General features: G+C 43.6%; 2 protein-coding genes across 3 annotated transcripts; one reads left to right on the plus strand and one right to left on the minus strand.

The window, feature by feature from the left end:
- Positions 1-1,609: 1,609 nt before the first annotated feature.
- On the minus strand, positions 1,610-9,087 carry gpr143 (G protein-coupled receptor 143). Its single transcript, XM_080477906.1, has 9 exons — positions 8,690-9,087; positions 7,463-7,572; positions 6,710-6,804; positions 6,276-6,368; positions 5,380-5,489; positions 5,080-5,188; positions 3,678-3,795; positions 3,329-3,584; positions 1,610-2,313 (listed from the first exon to the last, which is right to left on the minus strand). Exons 1-9 carry the CDS (start codon positions 8,943-8,945, stop codon positions 2,210-2,212), a joined length of 1,251 nt encoding a protein of 416 aa, XP_080334032.1. The 5' UTR covers positions 8,946-9,087; the 3' UTR covers positions 1,610-2,209.
- Positions 9,088-12,322: 3,235 nt separating this feature from the next.
- Positions 12,323-15,839, plus strand: LOC308118794 (ankyrin repeat and SOCS box protein 9-like). 2 transcript variants are annotated; one of them, XM_080478371.1, is made up of 7 exons: positions 12,323-12,599; positions 12,751-12,830; positions 13,026-13,133; positions 13,560-13,710; positions 13,908-14,042; positions 14,933-15,124; positions 15,256-15,839. In XM_080478371.1, the coding sequence occupies exons 1-7, from the start codon at positions 12,515-12,517 to the stop codon at positions 15,405-15,407; spliced, it is 903 nt and encodes a 300-aa protein (XP_080334497.1). In that variant the 5' UTR covers positions 12,323-12,514; the 3' UTR covers positions 15,408-15,839. The 2 variants fall into 2 exon arrangements, with proteins under 2 accessions (XP_080334497.1, XP_080334498.1); XM_080478372.1 differs by lacking the exon at positions 13,026-13,133 and having other exon boundaries at positions 12,337-12,599.
- The last annotated feature ends 3,458 nt before the right edge of the window (positions 15,840-19,297 follow it).

Genomic DNA, 19,297 nt, shown 5'->3' on the forward strand with positions numbered 1-19,297 from the left:
TGGACTTTTGAGAGTCAAACTGAATGTGCCGCTACGAGGTAGTTCTTAGCTCATTTTAACATCAGGTCAGCAAAAAGGAAAACCTGCCAAGAAAAACAGTCCTAACCCTCGAAAATGACCTGCTCAATTCACTCGAGATTTAAAAAAAACAACAAACAAACAAACAAACAAACAAACAAAAAAAAGAAAGAAAAAAGTCATTTTGTGGACAAGATGTGAAAAGTGCGGTTTACAAAGAGAATTTTCTCCCTTTCTGGATGTAAATTTAAAGAATGTAAAGATATGTAAATTAGATTAATACACAGACTTATATACTGTGTATATATGTTTATATACAGTACACTTTATTGCCATCCTGTAGGGGCTCTGAAGTGGCTAGAGCTGTCACATCTTTCCTGTTAATTCTTGACAAGACCACTTTTTAAGTGAAGTGCATGTCTCATCAGCTTCTGTTGATAGTCTTTTTGAACTTTGATCATTTCTGTTGCATCAACCTGTTATTTTTTTTTATTTTTTTTGTGTGTGTGTGTGTGTTTTTTTATTTTTTTTTTCAAACAAGTCACAAATGGCAGCAAAACAAATGTGTTTCGCAGACCTTGCTTTTCTCTATTGATCACTGGAAGTCATGGAAGCAGGCGCGCGCCAGGTTACCCGCGTTCAGGGAATCCTCTCGTCTACAGCTCTGGGTGTCGGCGCCCGCTCCTCTCCTGCTTTGGCCTCTTCTGCCAGTTCATTCTGTTCGTGGAGCAGGACGCCGGAAGGCGCAGGAGGAGAAGGATCAGCCCAGCTCGGCACTTTCACCGCGATCGTTCTTCAGGAAAATGACCCTCTCATTTTGACCAGAAGGTGGCAGAAGTCGCGCTCCGTGTCGCCGCCAGGGGTGTCTGACGTTGTGGGCTGGGCTTTCAACAGTGAAACGGCACGCTTGACTGTCACGAGATAAAGTGGATGATACTTTCTACTTCAACCAACCTGCCACCACTTCTATTCGCCTTGTTCTCCGGCCCTTCTCACCTTTAGTCAACCACAGCAACATAAAGTGCACTTTTTGTGTTCGGAAGTTCAGCAAATGTTCAGGTTTAGCTGAAAGTTGAAGGTCCAATGGTTAATTTCTGTCTTTTTTTTTTTTTTCTTCTTTTTTTTTTTAAACGTTACAATTGGATGCTGTTGGGTGTTGCATTGTTTCCTGATCTTGTTCTGGTTTTTTTTTTTTGTTTTTTTTTTTAGTTTTTTTTTAATAATTTGCTGAGAGCCATTATTGTCTGTGTCAGACTGAGAATTGGGCTGTGGGTTGGTGGCCGTTCTTGGCATGCTACGGAGCTCAATATGGAACAAGTGCTGTGACAGCTACCTATCTATCTCTTTTTGCGCCCAGTTGGAGGGCGCTTTCACCTGTTTTCAAGACGAAATGTTGAAGTCATTCAGTGTCTCAAAATAAATTACTCTATTTTGATATCAGAAAACACACGCTCGTGTCATGATTTCACGCGGCGTGTAGTCGTCGTCGTGGTGGTGCTTGGCTGTGCGTCGTTTGCATTTTCAGAGTTCAGTCACATCGCGACCGTGAAAACGTCTGGATTGGGATTACAGCAGAAACAAATCTCACGAGCAGGATTCAACAGAAATTCTGTTTGTTTAATAACACAAAATACAAGTGTGCAAAAATACAAGAAAGATGGTAGGAAGTGAAACAACTGTTTCAAAAAAGAAAAAGAAAAAAAACTACACTAGCTTATTACATTCTGTTTTCAGCTTGATGTCAAAAGTGCATTTCACAAATCCAGTGCAACCGATTGAAAGACGAGGCCTGGAGAAATCTTTCCTTTAAGCTCGACAAGTACTTTTAAAGGTCAGACCGTGAATTGTTAATTGGAAAATGTCATGTTTGCTCTGTTGGCTGACTATTATAAAAAAGGAGCAGTCGCTCCGGGGCCTCCTCAGGTGATGAGTCTGTAACGGAGCGCCACACTGAACTGCAGACAGATTTTTTTTAAAAAAAATGCTCCGTCGGGATAAACAAAGCTTGAAATCAAGACTCCAACCGACTCCGTCAAGCCAGCTACTGAGACCCTGTGACCGGGTCAAACCTAAACAAGATAATAGAGGCAATAAGGAGACAAACTATGACAAAAAGTGACTAAGGAGGGGAAAGAAAAAAAATGGCGCCGTGCTGCATAAGACGACAGAGGTGGACTGACGACGGCCCCGGCTAGTGCCTCACAGAGTTCTCCAGGGATTCTCCGTCAGCGTCTACATCCTCATAGTCTCGCAGCTCGCTGGAAATGTGGATTTCAACTGTACTAGACTCTGAACCTAGCAAGACAAAATAAGGTTAGATTACTTAAGGATGCCCGAACACGACAAATTCAGTTCACCAAACTACATCTGTGCTGGGATCTTACACGTAGAACAAATGTACGGCGTATATGTGTGTCGCGCAGTGGCAAGGTTTAAGCCTTTGTTTTATATATCTAGATTTTTTTTTTTTTTCCAACATGCACCAGCATTGTGTGAAAATAAGAACTCATAAAAAATCTTATTTTGTTATTTCCCCAACACTACGATTCGGACCAAAAAAAAGTGGGTGAGGAGCTCTGCAAAATAAATGATAAACCAAATAAAAAAAGTCATTAAAAAAAAAAGTTACTTTTATTTCTAGATACTTTTCACATTCAAGACACCAAAGATACAAAACAATGAATGTCCTTTTTGTACAGGAGCTACATTTGTGCACAAACAAGCAGATCTTGAAAACGTGTCGCAGACGTGAGAGAATAAATATTCCCAATAATATTACAGAACGAAGAGTCGCATTATGGAGAGACATCCGGACGTATTCAGCCTGTTGATTGTCTTATTTAGCAGCTCAGTGACGGTGGGAAACCAAAACACAGAACGAGAGCAGCGATGTTCGTTTCACCTCCTCAGTTCAGAGGAAAAGCGGGCAGATCTGTAACTTCCCATGCTGTGCACTTCCCCACTCTTCCCTGCACTCTTCAGTACAGACAGAAACAGACAGTTCTGCAGTGTGTTACATAACGCTCCAACACTCTTCATCTTTACCTCAGCAGGACTCGGCTACAGCACCAATGTAAAAAAGAAAAAGAAAAAAAAAGCTACTTAACATCATTCACTGCTTGAATTTGGTCCCGGTCAGCGATTTTTGATATTAAACCGTGTAGATAATTTAATTTAATTTAATTTAAAAAAAAAAAAAGAAAAAGGCTTCTAAGTTAGGAAAAGACATTTTATATGAAAATAACAGTTCATCAAGCTCACCAGCCCTGGTACACCGGCGAGCCGTGTTCGCCACCCCGAGGCCAATTACCTTCTGAGAGGACACTGATGGCGTCGGAGTGGGGCTGTCCGTTCCCCATCATGTTTTTCTGGGCTCCCTGAACGTGACTCTGGTAGAGCAGAGTCGTCCCCACTACGGGGTTGTGGCTGCCCGCGTTGGGCACCGACGTAGAGACGGAGTCCCAGGCCAGCTCCCTCCTCCGATGCAGGCTGAAGTCCACGCCGAGGCCCGTCCAGCCGTGGAAGGCCAGAGTGTTGAGGAACGCCTGCATGGGGTTCAGGATGCCCTGAGCGAGGAAGACACAGGTAAATCCTCCCCAGAGCCTTGGCGGTAAGAGAGGGGGTTCAGGAGTGATTTAGGTTAGTGTTTTGGAGCTCACCATGATAAACCAGGTGATGAGCGCCGCGTTCCTGATGTCCCTCAACCCGCCGTCATTGATGTCCCTCTGCATCTCCAGATAGAAGAGGAGGCTCTCATTGATGATGTTGGGAATCCAACTAAAGCGTGAAACAAATTTATTCCCTATTAAAGATAATGCAATTTACTGCGTGCAGGAACTTGTTTCTTGCGCTCTTCTTGTGCTGGTTTTAATAATTTCACGTTCACTAATAAATCTCAGGAGATTTTAGTTAATGCCAGAGAGTCAGACGTCGGGACAGGGACCAGCGGGTCTTCCCACTCCATTCAGTCTGGCCAGACTTGTGTCAAATCCTGCAGATCGCATGATCCACAAACCCTTGTCCAGTTTTATTCGATATAAAACTAATAAAAACTGAAATCAGATGATGGGCTTTTTGCTTGAATAACCTGAATATCAGACTTTCTGAGGATTTTCCCATCATGAGACTTTGTTGTTATCTGCTGCTCAACTCTTTAGTTTTATTCCTGAGATGTGGTTAATCTTTTTATATAGTGGCCTACTGCCATGATCATTTCTTTTTCAAGTTTATTATCTTCATTCAGATCAACAGTTGTGTTGTAATTCAATATATTGGAGTTTTACCCTCAACATCTTTTCATAAGGATTTCTTTAAAAAGAAATAGATCTTAAACACAACATGCTGGGACAAGGCATTCCCCTGACCCTCATATTTTCTTCCTGCCACTGCACACGCCACACAGGGAAAGAAATACAATCAGTCTATTGGTGGACCTGCGAGGTGTATTTATCAAACCTACTTAATCCTCGTGAGGTAATTCAACACATACTTTTCACAATATTCTTTTATGACCATGGATGATTTTATAAACATGTCCCAAAATAAGGCTGACTTAAACACAAACAAACCCTCAAGTCCAAGTTATTTCTTAATAGAATTTGGAAATGAATTTAAACTGGCTGCATAAACACACGAGGAAAAAGACATTAAAGGCAATTTGTACAAACTTCATTCAAATTAGTCAGGGAAATAAACAACCCACAAAACGTCGTACAACATTTTGTGGAAGTAAGCTTATTAAAGTTAACGCGGTATAATAATGATATTTGCTTTTATATGGGGGCATTTGCGACATTATTTCCTGACCAGGTGCAATAACTTTGTGCAGGAAACCAGAAAAGACTCCAATACTTTGCTTTCTCTGGCAAAAATGATTGTGGCCCATCAGCCACCCATAAAACCCACAACTTATATTGTTTTATACATTCTGGGGTTTTAAACAGATTCAAATAAAAGTGATGTGAGAGCATCATTATTGACTTTTGACAGCACCTCCTGTTTTCCCTCTTTATGCAGAGCAGTACATTTGATGCGTCTCATAGATGAAGAATAGTAACATACCAGATAAAGAACACCAACATTATTTTAAAGAAGCGTATTTTGATCTCGTTGGCCAGCCGTCTCTCGTTCTCCGTGTAGATTCCCTGTCGTCCCTTCAGCAGTGATGTCACTGGATTGGAAAAGACGAGAGGGTTTATTTTCTCTGTTATCACACACACACACACACACACACACACACACACACACACACACACACACACACACACACACACACACACACACACACACACACACACACACACACACACACACGCACACATAAACCGATGTACTTCTTCACCGTGAGCATGAGGAACCGACCTGCAGACACGGTCCGACTGAAGAAGACGGGGTTCGCTATGAGGACAAGCAGCATGGGGGCATACGTGGTCACATAGTGAGGGATGGCGTGCTGGAGGCCCTGCTCACAGCTGCACAAAACAAAATGTGACAAATAATTCAATCGGCACTGGAAAGCACAAGTTTGTGGAGCTTAACAAAATTATTGTGTTTACTTCGAATGGCAGTGGGAAAAGTCAAAAGGGACAAAAGTAAAAAAAATAAATAAATAAAACACTCCGACAAATAACTGTTGACGGTCAATGTTACACTTTGTGATCACAGGCAATGTTAAAAGTATGCCGTTCTTGTTTTGCTCCACTTAAGCTGCTTAAGATTGTTTTGAATAAACAGCACCGTAGAAGCAGACGGAACAACATAACTGAAGAGACTTGATGTTCACTGTAACCTATCTCATAAAAGCAAGAATTTGTAGTCTAAATATGAAATACAGCTGTCAGTATTGGATTTCTTTTACATCACTGTTGGGTCTTTTCTCAAATTCCTCCTCGGGAGCCCCTGTGCTCTCACGCTATAAATGATCTGAAGAGAAAACCTGCAAAAATATGCAAGAAAAGAAAGGATACTATGACTGTGTAGAGTTCATCAGGAAGTTTGAGCAAACCACAAGCTCTGCTTTAGAAAACCCAAAAATAAGAACAAAGGAGCATTTTCCCTCTTTCACTGATATGAATACTGGGAGGGATGATACTGCTTGTATGAAGTATCATCTGTTTGTGTTAAACTTAGTGAGTGTCGTAGGAGTCAATGTATCAAACAGATTAAAAAACAACAACGTGATACATGTCGTTAGTTCGGTCTTACATACAAAACAAAGTTTGAGTTTTCTTACGGGCAAAGATTTCAAAGTGTCTTACTCAGAGATGGAGGGGTAGTAGAGCATGGCCACTCCTTCAATACAGAGCAGCACTGCCAGACCCCATGTAATCATGTGGTAGAGGACAATGGTGCTGATAGGGAAAGAAACAAGTCATGAGACAGAGATCACAACACGTGCCGCAGCTCTGCATCTTCAGGATGAGGTTTTTTTTTTTCTTTTCTCCCAACGCTCACAGACCACATGTGCTACATGGGCTGTGGCGGCCACGCATAGAACAACACAAGAAAGTCATTTTGAATGACAGAATCGAAGCGGATTTAGATGAAGCAGGGGAAAATGGAGTAAAACGCAGCAAAGAAAAGTGAGGGAAAGATGTCTTATTCGTTTGGCTGGATATGAAGGTTCAGGATGAAGCGGGGGGAGATGTAGAGGTGTTAATGAACTGCAGAAGGAAGGTGATGATGGAACAACCTGATTCCTGCAGATGTCTTAACCACCAGGAAGACGTCAACAGCATAACAGAAGGTCCACCAAAACGAGGCGCTGAAAAACAACTGGATCCACATCTGTAACACACACACAAACACACACACACATGTGATCAAATTTTAAAAAATGTGTGGCAGACATGTATTAAAAGCATGCATCGGGTTTATTTAAATGGTTCCTTTGCTCTTATAACTCTGAGAAGGATAAAGTAATGTAGAAGATGGCTGGATTGGAACCAGGCTGAAGGCGCCTCATAATGTCTAGAACATGAGTATTAAAAGATTCTGGATCTGAACTCTGCAAAAAAAAGAAATCCATACATTCACTGACATGTAATATTTTATAAAGGTGCACTACATCTCGATCTTTTGTTTGAAAAGATCTGCAATGAAATTATGTTAAATCAACAAGGGAACAAGATTTTGATGAACTCAATTCATTGCTTTTGAAATAAGTCGGAGCTCAAGGGGACTCACAGTTGATGAAATCCTGTCAGAAGACACACTGTGACGGCTGTGACAGGATTGTATTGAATTAAAGCAAATGACCCCTTCTGTCCATAAAATCTGGATTTTCCGAGGTCCTGCATGAGATCTGTTTGCACAAACTCTCTCTTTTACGGCTGCACTCTCCTTCCTGTCATCCGTCAAGTCTTGTGCAAAGACGCGGCCGTATCACGTCAAAGTGTAACTGAAGTGTTGAACAATGCGACGCTTTGACAAAACCCATACGTACCGCGCTGCCCACGCAGAAGACCTCTGGCCAGACGTCAGTGTTGTTGGCCACAGAGATGCTGTCAACAATGTTTGGCAGGCCGAGCCACACGGATGATCTCACCATGATACCTGGAGGAGGGAAGCATCACATAGTTTAGAATTGTCAGAGGGGAACAGATTCCACAACTTCGAGAGTGAACAGAAAAAGAGAAGCAATAAACACACGCATACAAATACAGGAAGTCCACAAACTCTATTTCCACACGATTGGCACATAATATCTAATAACAGAAACCTATTAAATTTAAGAATATTGAATTGTGATGACTGAAAGCATTTGTGCTTGATTATATGAGCACACAAAATAGTGATTTTGTAAAAGTTTGAAAATATATGAATCAATCTCTGGTCTCTGACATAGTGGACCCGCCCATCAGCCCCCAGCAATGACACGCCCAAACGTGATTTTCCACATTTGGACATGAATAAGCAAACTTTAGAAAATGCTGTGAAAATGGTCTGTTTTTAATTAACATTTTAGAATCACACCCGATGTCCTTGTTCAACTTGTATTAATTAGATTCAGTCATGGAGTCTTTTAAATGACATAATGGAAATCTGAGCCTCCCCCAGGTGTGTTTTTATAAGGGTGTTTCCATTTCCTATTTATAAAGCTCCCCTGCTCCTCTGTGGAAAAAAACAAATGGGAGCTCTCCAGGAATGTTTATGTGAGGCAGACTCCACGCTGTTCTGCACTAAAAAAAAACAAAAAACGACATTCAGCTTCGAGCTGTTAAGATTGCAGAAGAGAAGGAAAAGCTCAGAGAGAAATGCATGACTTCATCTGTCTTCATTCTCACTGGAAGCAGGAGTTGGATGAGGAGTTCAAATGTCACCTAACTTTTTTTTTTTGCACAGCAGAATAACCTGCAGTGCTCGTTTTTTGTGTGGAAGCGCTCGGTTTGAGAATTCCGTTGCATTTCGCCTGTGAGTCACTTCTATGAGTCATACCCATAGGTCACGATTCACTCTTCGGCTTTAAATGAAGCGCAGGATCTTCTATAAATCAGGATCAAAAATAGACCAAACAAATTTCTCTTCGGCAGCCACAAAAGGGTTAAAGTATGCGTGCGTAATGCGTGCGTAATTGGAACCAGAAAGCAGCAACAGGCGGATAAAGCAGACCGTTCTTTCTTTTAGTAAACATGAAAAATACCAAGTGAGTTCCGGCACTTTTTGGTTTTACCTGCACAACCCAGAATGTCACATATAGTGATGATGAACAGTATCCGCGAGGAGGACGCGGGCCTGGGCAGAGGATACTGCCCCAGTCTACGGTATCCTTTGCGCTTGGGCAGAATTTGGAGAGTCGCAAACAAGAAGCTCAAAGCGGCGCTGCCCAGGCTCAGAGCCCCGAACAGGACCGGCTGGAAGGACACGACGAACTCGGTGGCTGCGTCTCGGTTCGGGCAGCAGAAGGTCTCCAGGCGCGGGGATGCCATCGGGGAAGAGCAGAGAGAGGGACGGAGGGAGAGAGGGGGAGTGAGAGGGGCAGAGAGAAGCGGGCTCCGGTGTGTGGGGAGAACGAAGAAAAGGGAAAAGAAAGGGAGAGGAAATGACTGAGTCCATGACCCAACTCTCAGAAATCACGGGGTTGAATCATCATGTGCTTCCATTTAATCCCCCTCTAGTTGTAAGCTTAAAGTGTGCCACACAATACTAGAAACCCACAAAGAACTGTTGTGTGAAAGATTCAGGTCTGACATTCAGTGAGTTGAGTTCAATAGGCGACTGTAGGTTTATTTGGGAGGGGATAGAAGGAATTTTATGTACACAGTTTATTGATTTCTTTATTTTGCTGCACTGTCTGATTCAGACATTCAGATTTGTTGTTATGATTTGGATTAATTATGAAGTATGTCAGTTGACCATGATATGAAAACATCAACACATCAACTCGACAGTCTAAATATAACAAGAAAACATGAACACACAATATATCTTTTGAATTACAAATGAGTAAAAGCCACATGGAAGCACTTCTATGCACCATATTACGTTTTATACAGACACATAGTTTTGGTTAGAAGGACTCCAGACAGAGTCATACCACAAACACCACATGACAGATGCTGGGAGGTGGGGTGGGGGGTGGGGGGGGGGGGGTCCTCCATTACTCAGTGGCTGAACTAATAAGCAGGCTCCTTAAAGGCAGAAGGTTCACTCATTCATCCCGTTAGCCTCAAAGTGTCTGTAAGGAATCTACAAGACCTCAACATTAAAGTGACTCTTCAGGAGGTGATGTGGGCCACACACACACACACACACACACACACACACACACACACACACACACACACACACACACACACACACACACACACACACACACACACACACACCCACACACACCACACACACACACACACACACACACACACACACACACACACACACACACACACACACACACACACACACACACACACACACACACACACACACACAGGACTCTCAGCAGATCTGCGAATGATGTTTCACGGCAATTTCCCATGCAAATATTTACATACATATACCATTACCACAGACAACATGTGTGTCCTTCACAAATAGGTTTCCTTTTACTGGTTTAAAGTCTGTAAGATTGTCCTCTTGTACCACAAAACCCAATGTTTGATAAAGTTAACTGCATTTTCTGCCATTAGCTTTGATTATTTCACACGTATTAGTGAACGCCGCCATGCGGGATCTGTGCTGGTTCATATACTGAGAGAGATACGAGGATCTATAGAGCCAAATCATGTGGAATATTTCATACAAATCATGTTCATGTACATATGCTATATTTATGCAGGACTGCCAGGCCTGTGCACTTTGAAATATCAACATATTGTATCACTGTCTGTATAACAATGGCTTCAGTGTGCAAAAGATGCACAATTGACAATCAATTTAATGTATTTATGAGAGACGAGCTGCATTAAGATATTCCTCACAACTCCAAACCCAACTATTTTACTTGAATTATTCATTCAATAATGAAAGGCAGACTTTTTTATTTCTTATTTATAGGAGACCAAAGAAAACTTCTTCCCGCATTCTGCTGGCTCATTTATCTGTGTCCTGCATGCATGGCGCAGACACTGACCCAGTGTCGGTGCAGGAGAGGTCACGGCGGCTGTTTGATCTTTCTCGCTTTGGCCTGAGATCTGAGAACACTGGTGGACATTTGGATGAGATTTATTTTTGGGGAGAACAACCCGTCAAGGGCTCTCATTATTCAGAACAACAGAGAGGGCATTCATTCAGTTTGTACAATGGTATTCTAATCCACATGCACCTTCCTTGACAAGGCACAAAGTCAATTGCATGGCAAGCTTGTAGCCTGCTGCCAGGGATTAACGGCTCCCCGGAGGAATACAGTCCGAGTGTCGACTCGCTTTCAACATCTGCTCTGTGCGGCTGCCCTCTGCTGGTCTTCATATAATGTGATTGAAGCTCCAAACGCGGGAGATATTGCTGCTGCTGCACCACACTTGGGAATGTGTTGTGAAAAACGACTTAGCTGCTCCTATAACCTACAATTGTATTGTAGTTATAGTGGATCACCACCAGCAACCTAAACTAATCACCTCAGCGTTCAGAAACACGTGGCACAACTGTTTTTTTTTTTTTTTAGAGTCACACAAGATTTACTAGGAAAAATAAATAAAAAAATACAGATACTCTATAGGCAATTGATGTGCTGTTGTGAAGAAATTAGCTCCTATAGCGGCTCCCTTTAGTGAGGTCAGAGGTCAATTTATCTTTTCTCAGGAGATCTTATGGACTGGACGCTGAAGCAGAGCAGATTCTTAATCAGTCTTTATTTGTTAGAATAACATAAGCACCAGTGTTTGGCTCTTTTGCTGTGGAAAAACATCTTCTGCTCCCAATTAGTGTGCACCTGATTGATGCATTTATCTTGAAATACCAGAAAACACTGTTAAACATATGCCCTGTACACAGAAAGCTACTGAAACCGAAAGCAACTATTAAAAACACTCAATAAGGCATATTTAGAGTAAATGTCTGGAACTAAAATATGGCTGGTTTTGATCAGTTTCGCTCTACTTTGCAAAATATATGATTGTATAATTGTCATGTGCATCTATATATTGACATAAAGTATATATTTTAACAAGTTATGGTTAAAATGAGTTAGTAACAGAGGTATAAGAGCATGTGCAGGACTGCATCTATGATTATTTGATTATTAGAATAACTTGAACACTGACTGGCACCCACTGCGCCCATTATAAGATAAAATCATCATTCGTGTGCACAAATCCATAATGAAACATTTATTTAAACTTATTTTTTATGTGATTACAATAGGTGCTTTGATTTTTTTTAGGGGATTTTAGGTCTTTGTTTTATTCCAGGTGTATTCCAGTCCATTGTAACTGATCGGCTTTGTGCAACATGAAGTGATGCTTTTGTGACATTCTAACCTCAGTTTATGGATTATTATTATGTCTTGAACAAATATTATTAATACCAAACTTTTAGACGTTTTGACAAATGAACAAAAACCTTTTCACATCGCAGAGGAGGTACGATTGAAGTATGATTTCAAATGAATTACAAAAAAAAACCCCACTTAAACTCAGAACACATTGTGTATTCGTGTTCGGCTCCAACTTCCCACATGTAAGATGAACAAATGACTCTTGTTTCTATTCACCACCTCAACAAACACCTTCGCCGCTGCCCCGCAGGATGGGCGTGGATGTACCGAGTCAAATTACAGACCTGCTCAACAAGCCCTCTCGCCTCCTCGTGCTCCTCCCTCATTGGCAGAGGACCAACTGTAACATTCAACCAGCCTGTTTCCTGCAGGGCAAATACTTTGTTTTCAGGGGAAGTGACATCACGACACCAAGAAGGTCTGTCACAGCTTGCCTAAAAGCAAAGATAATCTATCCGAAATATCTGCAGAACGAAAAACAATCAGGTACACTCCCACGCCCCCCCCCCCCTTAAGAAACACCAACAAAAAACTATTTGTTTTGGAGCAACACTGTGAAGTATGTCTGCTGGACGCAAAGAGCCTCAGAAAGACGCGGCATGTCAAAGGGGAGCCGTCGTTTTTCCCTCAAACCCTTTGATGGGTGGTGAGTATACGCCTGGCAGCCCCAGCTCTCCCTGCAGCTGCAGACACTTTTTTTTGGGGATTTACAGTTTGAGCAAGTGATTGTAATGAACACGTGTAATATCTGGAGGCTGGATGGTGAGCAGCTGTTTATTGTTGGTGTTTGCTCGAAGATGTGGAATCGGTTTGGTCTCCCCTTCATGACGCAGCCTACAATGGGAGGATCCTGGCTCTGAGAAAGCTCCTCGCACAGGTAGAATCTATTTATTTACATTATTTATTATACAGAGTCATTATAGAAAACATTACTTCAACACACAAGCGGTTAATTCAGGTTTTTCAAGCTTAACATTGAATGTTCTTCGCCAACGTGTTAAAACAATTCTGATGTATTTCAGTGGATAAATGTGTTTTGTGTTTTCCTTTCTTTTTTGTTTTTTGCTCGCAGGGTGCATGTGTGAACGTCAACACGCTGGATAAATTCACGCCCCTGCATGGAGCATGCATGCGAGGCCACGCTGCATGCGCCAAGTTTTTGATGGAAAGCGGGGCAAACGTCAGTCAGGCGCTTATGATTTTGTTTTATTTGTGTGAAACGGACCGCTCGGACGATGATGTCAAATCATGTGTTTTCTGTTAAGCTCGAAGACTCAAGTCTATAACAGCGCGATCAATTATTGTTAGAGTGGAACTGACGGAGGGCACATCTTAGTAAGGAATTAACCCAACGAGCAGCTCTGTGCGACACGAAAACTCATTATTTAGCACAAATCTTGAGGAAGACTTGTGTATTCAGTGTCAGGCACTGCACACCCGATGGTACACAAACTATCAATGGGTCACTTCTGGCACGTTTTCTGATCATTTCATTTATTTTGCATTTATATTTCAACACTTGTGATTAAGTCTTGTAGACATTCCCAGAAAATATAACGACAGATATATTCATGTCTCCCCCCCCCCCCCCCCCCCCCAATGTAAGGTGAACAGTTCCACCATTGATGGCCAGACCGCCCTTACAGAAGCCTGTTCCTGGGGTCATGTGACCTGCGTGTCGCTGCTTCTTCAGCACGGCGCCACCCCCTGGGGAACCGGCCTGTCTGGCTCTCCTATCCACAGCGCCGCAGCCAAAGGTCAGAGGTCACATTCCTTCTGCACACGCATAGATGATCTACTCTGATCAGGTTGAAACAAAATACGCAGAATGTGCGAAAACCTAAAACCTTCCCAGAGAAATCTTTTTTTAGTCTGCAAAGTGAAACACGAGCGAGAGCGGACTCTTTCAAGTACACCACCTCTCATTGTGACGGTGCTGGTAACTCCCCGGCAGGTCACGCCGAGTGCATTGACCCTCTTGTGGAGTGCGGCGCGGACGTGGATCAGCATATCGACGTATTAGGATCCCCTCTCCAGGTGGCCTGCTCCAGTCGGCGCCTCGGTGCGGCGAAGACGCTGCTTCGACTCGGTAAATCCTACGTCACTGCTCTCATCTTATTCACCAGTGTTTTACGTTAAAAGGAAGCAGAGGCTTTACTTTTACTTACACGACAAGACCTTTTTCTTAGACGTCGCGATGATGCCGTGTTCAGCGAAAGACGTGTGTTTAGAATTTACAGCGGGAATCTAACATTTTACCACCGAATACTGCGTACCTTACTAGAACACACTGCATATAAGAGAGGAGTTCATCTAAATGTCAATCTCTTTACAGAATGTTTATTTGTCTTTTAATTGCAGTAAACTGATCAATAAATCGAACATCTGAATTGTTTGGGCATTTCTCCGCTTTTTAAAAGGATTTTTCAAACATTCAATGACACATTTCATCCTGTGCTTTTACACCTTACATTTCCCCGTCCTTCTTCGAAGCAAACTTGCATGTTTGAAGTCGTCCCTTTTGTTTTTAGCCTCTCGTGTGTTGCCGGTGTTTGTGAAAACAATAGCTGTCAGTTAATTCCCCATTCTTGTCTATATAAATAAGTGCATTAAAAAGGGATTGTCACAGCGAGTCATTGCGGACTCGGCTAGTTTTCAACATAACATTTTACACAATGACTTTATCCTGTGCGCCATGACTTCATCTTCAACGACGGAAACAATTTCTCCTGAAAAGAAAAGAAAAAAAAAAAAACAGAAAAACTCCAACACAAAGATGCAAGTGCGTTTTGAAGGGCATCATGTTTGGTGAACAGTAATGAAACGTCTGAACTCCATACCGACCTTACTGATGTCTGTTTATCTTGTTATTCATTGATGTGGTGTAGAAAAGATTCGCCAGCTCTGTCAGCGAGGCTGGGCATTAGTGGGGACGGAGGAACCTTTGACCCCCCCCCCCCACCTCTCCTCCCCCTTCAGGTGCCAGTGTGAACAGGAGCGTGTGCGGCGACCCCCCCCTGCACATCGCTGCTCGTCTGTCCAGCCCCGAGCTGCTGTCGGTCCTGCTGGACCACGGGGCAGACCGCTTCCTCCTGAACTGGGAGGGGAAAAGGCCCCTGGAGCTCTCGCCTCCCGGCAGCGGAGCGGAGGAGCTGCTAAGACAAGCAGGAGGTATTCAAAGCCAGCAGCCTCGCCGAGGACGGCTATCAGGATCTTTTTCACTGGCATGTTGCTGTCGGCACCGGCTGGTAATCAAAACATCTCTCTGGAATGACTCCTGCTTCTCCCCTGAATGTCCCCAGGAGTGTTTCCTCTAATGCAGCTGTGCCGGATACACATCAGGAGGACTGTGGGCAAGCAGAGGCTGGGTGGGATCCGTGACCTTCACCTCCCCACAGAGCTCATTCACTATCTTCTCTTCCAATCGGACCCCAGAGGAGCTCTTATGCCCTGAAAGCCCCGTTCAACGGAACGTTTCAGATATTGCTCAGCAGGGGGCGCACTTGTTCAACCCTGCGAGGACCAGACTTCACACTGGCTCAAGGTTGTGACGACAATCAATTGTTTCTCCTTTGTGCTCAGACCTTCGGCATCAATCTGGGCTCCTGGATGAAGACACAATGACGCAATGACGAAGTCTCAAACAATAACATATGTAATTCAAGAGGGAATAAAAAAAGGGTGACATTAGTTATTTATGTGACACAAGCATTCGCGTGTCGTTATTTATAACAAATATACCACATGTCTTGCATTTCTCAAGCTGGATTAAAAAACAAACAAACACACAAACACACAAACAAAAGGAGCAGATCTGATTTTATGAAATATTTTTTTTTCAATATTTTTTTCTCTTTCATTTAATAAAAACTGGATCGCACAGTGAGTGATGGTTAAGACTCGTGCCTCATTAACCGGTTTGTTGTTTGCGTGGAGATTGCATGTTCTCCCATTTGAGGCTAACTGTTTATTCTGTAGGTGCGAATGTGAGTGTCTGTGTTTGGCCTAGAACGATTTATGGATGATAAAGGACAAGAAACCCCAAAAAACTCATATATATACTGATATTTCAGTCTGTTCTAAATCTGAAATATGTGAAAGTTCCGCCATTCGAATTAGATTATGGGAAAGATTACATATTGAGATGTAGACGTAAACCAGTATTATACACGCTCTATTCCAAATGTTGCTTTTATTGACTTAACCGTCGAATTTCAAATGCACCGAGTTAATATTAATCCCATTTTGTATAAGCCACGGTTTAAGCTGCTGGTCTGCGTAGAGGCTGAGAAAACACACGTGTAAAATTGCCACGCTAATAACTTGCCGTACAAACAAAGACTCCTGCGTCATCGCCCTATGATTCCACCCCAGACGGGTTGTCATAATGCACGGAATAATCTGAGGAAAGTCAGCTGTTTTGCCAGCGTCTAGAGTGCACACTTCAAAAGGATCACGACGTCAGGAGGAGGACGCACAACGGAAAAAAAACAGACAGAGCAATGACGGAGAAAAAAAAGAAAAGAAAAAAAGATGGAAAAAACATCCGTGATGAAAGTGACACTTAAATATCCATTGTAAGGTCTGGTTATATAATGAGCTCTAGCCCAGTTAGACTCTTACATATTATTCCACCCGGATGCTGTTTCATTGTTCCCTTTCTTCCCTCGCCTTGTAACTCGTCTGGAAACTGGAGCTCGGCAGCAGTTAAAGTGAAGAATCAGGAGTTCGGGAGCTTGTCGTTTTCCTCCTGGTGGAACTTTTTTACTAACGTTAATAAAAGGAGGAGGAGATGGGGACTCTTCTGCCCGGAGAGAGAGAGCGAGAGAGAGCGGCAATTCACGTCCTTCGTGCTTGCGACTTCCATCTCTCCACGAGCATTTTATTTAGGCCACTGCTTCCGTGGAGCGCCTCAATCCAGTATTTGCAAAGATTTTTCTATGGTAATCGTTTGTACACAGCTTCGAGCAGGAGTATATGCGGCGCACAACAGACCGCTCCGTCTTATTCTCATTCCCTCAGTGGTTTTTATTCACACTGTTTGTAAAGTTGACTCGGAGCAGCCTGCGACCTTTGTTGACCTCTCGCTCATGTCTTTAAGGCCTCGCTGGCCTCTGATGTGTGGGCTTTCCAATGAATCCAGCCAATCAGTGGCGTTCACAGAGAGAGAGGGAGAGAGAGAGAGAGAGAGAGAGAGAGAGAGAGAGAGAGAGAGAGAGAGACAGAGAGAGGGAAAGCATTACTGGAATCTGGATTCTTGGTATGCAGCTATTGCTTTTCTTGTAAATGAGTCATGTTTACCACCACCGTGTTGTGAGCATTGATTTTAGTAGGTCGTTTAGGGAGATGATTGAAAAGGCCTGTGCATGTGTGTGTGTGTGTGTGTGTGTGTGAGATACTAGTTCACCTGTGGACATTCAACCGCAGCTGTCACTCACACACTGCTAGTTAAATCCAGCTCTCATTAACTTTTTATTGATCCCCTCTTGCCCAGTTTGCAGGCCAAACTAAATCATCATCCTCTCAGACACAGGATCGCCCGAGGGGGGGCCGGGTGCACACGCACACACACACACACACACACACACACACACACACTTTCGATTTAACCTGAATTTAATGTAAAATCAATACAGCGGAGGAGCTTCAGACTCGTAGTGTCCATGTGATACTGTGATTAGTGAAACCCAGACAATCAAGGGGAACAACTCTGTCCGTGTAGCCCCGGGGCGCCACGTGATCGCTTCAATATTCCTCCACGTTGTGGCTTCTCAGACGGTCCCCGCGCTTTGCTCGGTGCAGCGTGTGTGAACGAATTTCCCGGGTTTATTCAGGTACCGCGTGGCACTTAGGTGCACTTAAAAATCAAACCATCTATGTGTGATACCGAAGCTTTTTGCTTTTTGCCCCCAGAGGCATGCACTCCATTAACCCCTATCACCCGCTCCACACTTTTTCCGGCACTTTTCTACCCAAATACTGCCAAGTGCATTTTTCAGTGAAAAACACATTTGACATCCGGTGCACACGCTTGCTTAAAATAAGTCTCCGTACAAACAACTTTTAACTGAGTGCTTTTACACCAGGTGTTGGATGAAGAGGCCCAACCTGCCGCTTTAATGGGAAACCAGCACCGTTGAAGGCGTGCTACAAGATCATTGAGTTCAGCAGTTCTCAGCAGTAACAAACCCGTTACTCCAAATCGCTTTCCTGTTGGACTGGTTAACAAACACAAAACCCATTTTAAATATGCTCATGGACGCATTGGGTGTTTCTTCTTTTCATCATTCCTATGTTGTTTCATTGTGTGCTCACTTCACAAGCTATAAATATGCATTTTCCCCCATTTTAAAATCAATGCAACTGATGAGTTACTCTTTCCTCACAGCGAGAAGTCCACTGGTTCGAGTCGCAGTCAACTAATCAGCATTTCTATAATCAGGACAAGTTGAATGTAATTAGCACCTGGTTTTCTCTCTCAGTTAAAAACAAACAAGCACTCAAGGTTATTTATTATCTTGAAGCTGCAGCGTGGTGAAGGGCCACTTTTGCCCGATGGCTCCGGGACCAATGCTCGGCCTTCCTGTGTGGGAGTTTGCATGTTCTCCCGGCGTGTTGGTTTTTCTCCCACGCCACAAAAACGCGAGTTCCACACTAACTGGCGATCGCAAATTGCCCGATGGCGTGAATCCAGAGCGTTTCTGTCTCTCCGTTGCGTGTCCGGCGACGTGCCGCATGGCGACAGCGTGCGCTCGGCCGGTGTGACCCCGGCGACCCCGATGAAGCGATACATAAGATGGATGGATTCAACCCGACCGGCAGTCGGTTGTCGCTTCCAGTTCATGCACCTAATCCTCGCAAACTATTTCTTCCCGGCGGCGATGAAGCCCGCACGAACCGCACCGATCCGAAATGGAGACGCTCCACTCGAGGCACTCTCCGGGGAGAAAACAGTGCGCGTCGCACAAAGACGCCTCCGTGTTTGTAATCAGAGCGGGATTAGTTCATTCATTATTGCGGGAATCATTCTAATGATCCCTCGGATGTGAGCCGCCACCACCTACTGAGAACAAACTGCTAATGTTACTGCCAGAACTGCACATCTAATACCCAGACTGGGATCCGTCCCCGCGCAGCCGCGCGCATCCCGATTGCTCGGGGGCAGGATCTCGTTTTAGATACCGGAGCTTTTCCGCTAAGCTACAAGTGGGCTGTGCCGTGTCCTTGCCATTAATTGCTTTGGTGTTTTAAGTTCGACTGGGCGTTGGGGTAATTAAAAACAAATTGAGGCAAACGGTGGCGACCGGGAGCTCCTGTGGCTCCCCCGTGGTCTCGGCGAGGAGA

Source organism: Lipophrys pholis (genome assembly GCF_963383615.2).
Source record: "Lipophrys pholis genome assembly, chromosome: 13".
Lineage (NCBI taxonomy): Eukaryota > Metazoa > Chordata > Actinopteri > Blenniiformes > Blenniidae > Lipophrys > Lipophrys pholis.

What these genes read in the sequence shown, in the direction of transcription:
- gpr143 (XM_080477906.1), bottom strand. Translation starts at nt 8,945, where the DNA reads ATGGCATCCCCGCGCCTGGAGACCTTCTGCTGCCCGAACCGAGACGCA. An exon ending in CAGTCGGACCGTGTCTGCAG is followed by an intron (nt 5,189 to 5,379) that starts GTCGGTTCCTCA and finishes TTTCCAATCCAG; the next exon opens with TGACATCACTGCTGAAGGGA. An exon ending in TCATCACCTGGTTTATCATG is followed by an intron (nt 3,585 to 3,677) that starts GTGAGCTCCAAA and finishes TTCCTCGCTCAG; the next exon opens with GGCATCCTGAACCCCATGCA.
- LOC308118794 (XM_080478371.1), top strand. Translation starts at nt 12,515, where the DNA reads ATGTCTGCTGGACGCAAAGAGCCTCAGAAAGACGCGGCATGTCAAAGG. An exon ending in TGAGAAAGCTCCTCGCACAG is followed by an intron (nt 12,831 to 13,025) that starts GTAGAATCTATT and finishes TTTTGCTCGCAG; the next exon opens with GGTGCATGTGTGAACGTCAA. An exon ending in CCACAGCGCCGCAGCCAAAG is followed by an intron (nt 13,711 to 13,907) that starts GTCAGAGGTCAC and finishes ACTCCCCGGCAG; the next exon opens with GTCACGCCGAGTGCATTGAC.